Source organism: Sinocyclocheilus anshuiensis, unplaced genomic scaffold, assembly GCF_001515605.1.
Source record: "Sinocyclocheilus anshuiensis isolate Anshui unplaced genomic scaffold, SAMN03320099.WGS_v1.1 scaffold447, whole genome shotgun sequence".
In the NCBI taxonomy this organism is placed as follows: domain Eukaryota; kingdom Metazoa; phylum Chordata; class Actinopteri; order Cypriniformes; family Cyprinidae; genus Sinocyclocheilus; species Sinocyclocheilus anshuiensis.
In genome coordinates, this window is record NW_015552615.1 from 1,832,397 (window position 1) to 1,838,861 (window position 6,465).

The 6,465-nt window shown below is 36.7% G+C and overlaps 1 protein-coding gene across 6 annotated transcripts in view; it reads right to left on the minus strand.

Annotated features, from left to right (window-relative positions):
* Window positions 1-6,465, minus strand: part of nav1b (neuron navigator 1b) — a 108,890-nt gene that overhangs the window by 77,075 nt on the left and 25,350 nt on the right. For 3 of the 6 annotated variants that reach the window (XM_016457145.1, XM_016457146.1, XM_016457144.1), the window contains exon 3: window positions 4,916-5,004. In XM_016457145.1, the coding sequence (XP_016312631.1) occupies window positions 4,916-5,004 (89 nt within the window). Of the gene's footprint in view, window positions 1-505; window positions 1,457-4,915; window positions 5,005-6,465 lie in introns of those variants that run through there. The other 3 variants (XM_016457150.1, XM_016457148.1, XM_016457147.1) reach the window with 1 other exon arrangement.

Sequence of the window (6,465 nt, forward strand, 5' to 3'; positions counted from 1 at the left end):
GATCATGCATGCTTTTGTTCATGTGTTCAACAACAACATTCATCAGCAGTCAAAGGAGGCTGATGACAAACTACAAACTGAATTAATTATGCTCCCTTTATGTATTCCACGGCCTCTTCCTTTTCTCGTACCACCTGTGTCCCTGATATAGCAGCCATTACCTCATTACAGATGAGAGCAGAGCGGCAACACCAGCACACGGCACCAGACAGGCGTCGAAAAGCAGATCAGCAACGCCCCCGAGCATTCTGTCATTCAATCATCGGACACACGCCAAGGGGAATAATCTGAGCGCAATTTCTAGCCCACAAGTGCGAGAGACGGCGGATGCACAACAATGCACATGCTACCCAGAACAAAGCCCTGCATTGTCCAGCTGTCCGAGACCACCTTTAGAATCACGACAGCATGCACTCGGTTGGATATTTTCCAGTCAATCCATGGCATTCAGCAGCCAACTGCAGCTGGTAGTAAGTGGGCGTGAAAGTGGAAAAACTGTACTCACCGAGTATCTGACTGAAGAGCAACTGCTCCAGGTCACCAAGAACAGTGACCACCAGCTCTGGGTCCACCTTGAGGAAGGGTTTATCGCCACCTTCCTCACCTTGACCTTTAGCCTCTGGGTCTCTGGAGCTCCCAGCCACCGGTTTCTTCCCGCTGGCTTTGGCTTTGCTGGACAGGATATCGTCGTCGGACTTGCAGTCATCGGACGTCTTGCTCAAAGGTTTTACTTCCGCGTAAGGGCCTCGAGGGATCCGACTTTGGCCTTTTTCCAAGGCGCCAGGTGCTGCGAGCGGGGTGAACATCTTGGGTTTGCCCTGGAAGAGGGAGTGGTCAGATTTGGACAGGTTTCGAGAGAGTTGGGAGCCCCCCGCCCCTCCGCCGGCCGCCGGTTTGGGCTTGCCCATCTTCAGGTGTCCCAAGGCAGCTTTGCTCATGTCGTCGCACCATTTGGGCTCATAGAGTTGCATCTTCTTCTCGGCATCTGTCAGCACGGCCAGGTTGGTCAGGGACCTCTGTTTGCGAAGGTTGGATGGCACCGGGATGCGCCCCTCCGTGCTGCCCACACGGTACACCTTCAGCTCGCTCCGTGGCACGCTTTGTGGCACGCCGGACTTGCCCCTCTTGGCAGCCATGCCTGCACCTTCCCTTGACGTCCCCTTGCTCTGCCTGTCTTTTATTCGACCCCCAAGCGTCTTCCTCTACCGGAGAGCATTTAGGGCCGGATGAGAGAAGAGTGAGAGCATGGAGGAGAGGATGAATGTGCGGCTCTTTCTCTCTTGCACGGGAAGAAAATGCTAATTCCGTGCACCCTTTATTTTTTTCCGTTCCTTCCTGTCAGGCTGCAGCAGCTGCCGCCCTGGTTCTCCTTTTCTCTCTCCTCTTTCTCTCACTCCCTCGTTTTCTCTCCTCCCTTCACCAGGCCGTCTTGCCGCTGAGCCGTGCAGCAGCCAAATGACAGCAGTGCTGCACACAACAACAGTCCTCCCTCCCCTCTCCCCCCCTCCCTCTCTCAAATGCATTGCATATGCATGGGACAATTTACCAATACACAAATGTCATACTGTACATTATCTATCTATCTATCTATCTATCTATCTATCTATATTGCCTTTAGTGGTATAATATAATAATGTATACACTAGCTTTATAGTTCTGCAAATAATCTAACACAAAAATGGCAAAAACATATCCATCTATCTATTTGCAATCTATTAACGCAAATGCAATGTACATTGTTTTTAGTATAATACAAAAATGCAATATAATCATCATTTTGTTTAAACATTAAGAATATTTTAGTTATTCCATTCTACAAATAATCCAACACAACATACAAAAGAAAAATGGCTAAAAAAATAATTGCAGCATAAAGAAAAGAAAAATTATTATTTTTTTGGTTAAAATAAGATGGATCTGGCAATAGAATAAGACATATAAATCACACTAAATTTTCTTGATGCAAAAAAAAATGATTAAAACAAACAAAAACAAAAAAAAGACCCATTTTCAGCACAATAGGATCTGCAAATGATCCAGATATATTTGTCAGCAAACTTTACCTGTGCAACCCCTCAAAATAAAAATCTCAAGGTCAAGATTATAAATTCAGAGTCAGAAATTAAATTTAAATACATTTAGTGGTGTTTATCCTCAAAGTGTATCCTTAAATGAGCCAATGGATCAAGACAAAACAGTCACATAGTGCACAGTGCATATGTTATAGATTTAAGTAAATTAAACTTGTTTCAAATATGCGTATAACAAACAAGCCAAAAAATTAAGAATAGGACTGTTTTGCAGTGTGGGAATAAACTATTTTCTATAATAAATCAATCAAGTCCAGATGATTTCCGTCACACCTCCAACCCATCCACTTCATAAAACCGCAGTGTTGTTTTTAGATGGTCCCTAGCATCATCGCTCATGATATTCCATACACATCTCTCTAAGGAGTTCTCCGCAATGCTTCGCTGGAGAAGCGTCACCATAGCAATGCTGCTACCTACATCACAACACGCATTAAGACGGCTGAGTCTCTCCACCGTAAATAAGGTAATAGCACGCCACAAATCCACTTTCTGTTTGTCTTTATCACTTCACAAACGAGACTTGTTAGTCTGACAGAAGCCTGGCAGTGACTTAAACGAATCGCCCATAACCAGCCTGATGCAACTGACCAGTTTGGTACAATGACTCAATCAAAAGCTCAGCGCGCTCCTGCAGGGGGTCCCGACACTTGGCCAAACACATGCTAGTCCCGGGGCATCTGGGGTAATTCTGATCTTCCTAGGCTGAGAAGAATGAGGTCTTTTGTTTGAACTCGTCACGAGTGGCCGTGTCGTTCTGTGGGGGATTTTTCCATTGACATCATTAAAAGAAGAACATACTTCCTGTGGACTGAACTGTTGTCACAAAAAGATTCAATAGTCCTTCATTTTAGTTAGATCAATAAAAAGCAGGTCAACTAGATCTAGATCAAACGTTTGCATTTGTACTGAGATTTCTGAGGTTTCATTTGCTAACTTTTGGCAAATCTAAGCACAGTTTGAGACACTAAGCAGATTACAAGTCTCTATTTGTTCTCAATTGAGATATTAAAGCTGTCTAAAAAAAAAAGATTTAAAAATATTTATTAAAAACATCTAAAAATTATATATTAAAAATTATATTCATAAAATTACATGAGACCTGAAAAGTATCCGTTTAACCTTATTATATCTAACAGACAACCGAGATATTACCAACATCTAGAAAAAGAGATATTAAAGATAATAATAATAATAATAATTCTAATAATATAAAGATCTGAAAAGTATTAATTTAATCTCAATTATAAGAAAAATGATTAAAACTCATTAACAATATCTATTAAAAGAGGAGATATTAAAATTAAATTTGAATGTGCAAAAAAGCGCTATTAAAAAGACCTGAAAAATATTTTTAAAAGAAACAACTGATATTAAAATATCCAAAAAAGAGAGAGAGAGAGCGGCATTAAAAAGATCAGAAAAGTATATATTTAATCTCAATTATGTTGAAGAATAATCACTGAGAAATTTAAAATACTGTAAAAAAAAAAAAAAAGAGAGAGAGAGATACTAAAAAAGATCTTATTTAGGCCTAAACAACTGAGGTATAAAGATATAAAATATAAAGTATAAAGATATTAAATATCTTCAAGCATTAAAAAGATATCAATTAAAAAAATTCAAAACTCACTGATAATTTATACGCAATAAATGATCAAATTAATCTTATTATTAATTATTAATCTTAAAGTAAATAAGTAGCCTATCCAGTTAATCTGAATTATCTCTAAGAACAACAACTAAGGCCCGGTTTCACAGACAGGGCTTAGACTAAACAAGGATTAGGCCATAGTTCAATTAGGACATTTAAGTAAGTTTTTATAAACATGCTTAGAAAAAAATATTACTGGTGTGCATCTTGAGACAAAACAAATTCACTGATATATTTTAAGATCAGTCAGTGCAAGTTTCTTTCAGTTGAAACAGCTAAGACTTACATTTTAGTCTGGGACTATAGGCTTAAGCCTTGCCTGTGAAACCGGGGGTAAGATATTAAAAATATATTTAAAAAAAAAAAGATCTGAAAACTATATTTAATCTCAATTACGTCTAAAAGAAATAACTGAGATATTACTGATAAACTCATAATGCTGATGAATTATAAGGAGATCTCAAAAGTCTCTAATCAACTTCACATCTGTCTAAAGAAAAAGGTGTTTAAAAAAATCTGTTCTGTGATATACTTACAGTATATATCACGTAACATATCACTCTGATCCGACACTTACATGAAACAGCACTGGATTCTGACACATATTAGCATATATATATAATATGCCTAAAAGCAACAAAATCACTGTTAAATATGCAAACACAACTGTCGCATCAGCTACTTTTATAAATTGCAAATCTTTCCACACATTATCAAGGCATGTAACATCTTAAAACACATTTCTCGAAAACTATTTTCCACAAAAAACACTATTGCACTACTTTGTCAAAGTACTAAACACAATCCCAAATCAGCGGATTGGTCTCTGTTCGTTAGCATGTCTGGCAAACATGAGCTGACAGGTTTTCACTAATATTTGAGGTCTACATGAGGTCTGACTGAGTCCATCAAGAATCTGAAAAGAGCTTCAGACGGTGGAAACTTACATCAGCAAAGACATGAATCTCCTCACATGGATACAATCAAAATTTACCACACCAGCATCTGCTTATAGTTTGATCGATCTGAATCATAGCATCCCTCACACAAAAGTACTGTGAAGATATCAGAGACTAACAACAGTCTCAGATCTGTTCTCACTACCATCTACAGTCCTGTATGAGAAAACCCTGCGGTCATGAATATTGGAGTATTTTTAGGAGAGACTCACCTAAATCCTCACAGCACACTTCCACAGAGTCTGAGGAACAATCGCTCAGATCCTCAAGAGAAGCTTCAGTGTCCTCTCCAACCTGCAGCCTGAGGCACAGACAGAACAACAAGAAAGAAATCACAAGTTTGAAGCATATTAATTCTTAAAGAGAATTTTTATTACTCAGAGGATGAGACTTTATTTACATAAAAATAGTAGCCACAAATGAGACAATAGCTGATCATACAGAGCTATAAGATTACGGCTCCATTAATATTAGAATATATTATAAATATGTACACAGAATTCTATATATATATTGTATATAGCAATATTATTGGTCAAATCATTTTAAATTTTATTTTTTTTAAATCATATTGAAATTTTTTCTTGAATTTTGGCCAATGCAATAAGCCCATTATTATTTATAATTATAAATACAAGCTTATTAAAATAAGCCTATTATTATTTATATAAAATTCCATATTATTGTGTCTAAACAATCACATAATATATATCATACTTGTCATTTTAAATGCTACAATTGAATTTACACATCACAATCTCATAGATAGGGTTGGGTATCGTTTGGGTTTTTTACGATACCGGTGCCAAATCGATACTTTTAAAACGGAACCAGTGCCTAAACGGTGCCTGAACCGATACTTAAAAAAAAATTCCCTAAATAGGATGATTGGCCATTATTGAGCGCTATAAACACATTTAATGTCTGTTTCATTCATACTGGATGCCAGAGGGCGCCCTCGCAAAGAACTTAACTCGCGTTACTACAAAGATGTGCTGGATATGTATTATTAGAGCTTTCCGACTTGCGTTCGTGAATTTTCTCAGTCTGGAAATTATTTTTTACGTGCGGTGCCGGTGATCCTTACGTCCGTTTCGGAGAACCAGAGAACAAATATTTCAATCGATCGCTCAAGCATTTAAGTGGCACTAAAATGAGGCACCGAAATCTGCATTCTGATTCGGCTCTAGTACATACCGGTCATAGTATAGTATAAAAATTAATATTTATTTTTGAGATTTGCTAAAGATTATATTTAAAAATGTTATAAAATTATCAATATTTTCAAAAATCAACTTTGAGTGAGCATCTGATGAAGGCAAAATCATTTAAATGAGAAAAAATATCATTCGAATTTGACTGAAATGCCAAAATTTAAATCAAAGTTTTTTGACTTTGATGCACCAATATTGAACTTCTGGCCAATACAATAAGCCAATGATTATTTATAATTATAAATATAAGCTTATAAAAATAGGCCTATCATTATTTATGTAAAAATTCTACACTAACATCATCTAAATAATCAAATAAATAAAAAATAAAACACCAAAGACTAAAATAAATCATTTTAAAATAAATCACCAATGGGTGAGGCATCAAAACATAGTACAAAAATTGAATATTTATTTTTGAGTTTTGCTAAAGTTTACATTTAACAGTGCTACTAAATTATCAGTGTTTTTGACATTTATTTACATATTGTAATTTCAAACATTAAAAATAAAATACTTTTTTTTTTTTTTTACTTTAATGCACCAAT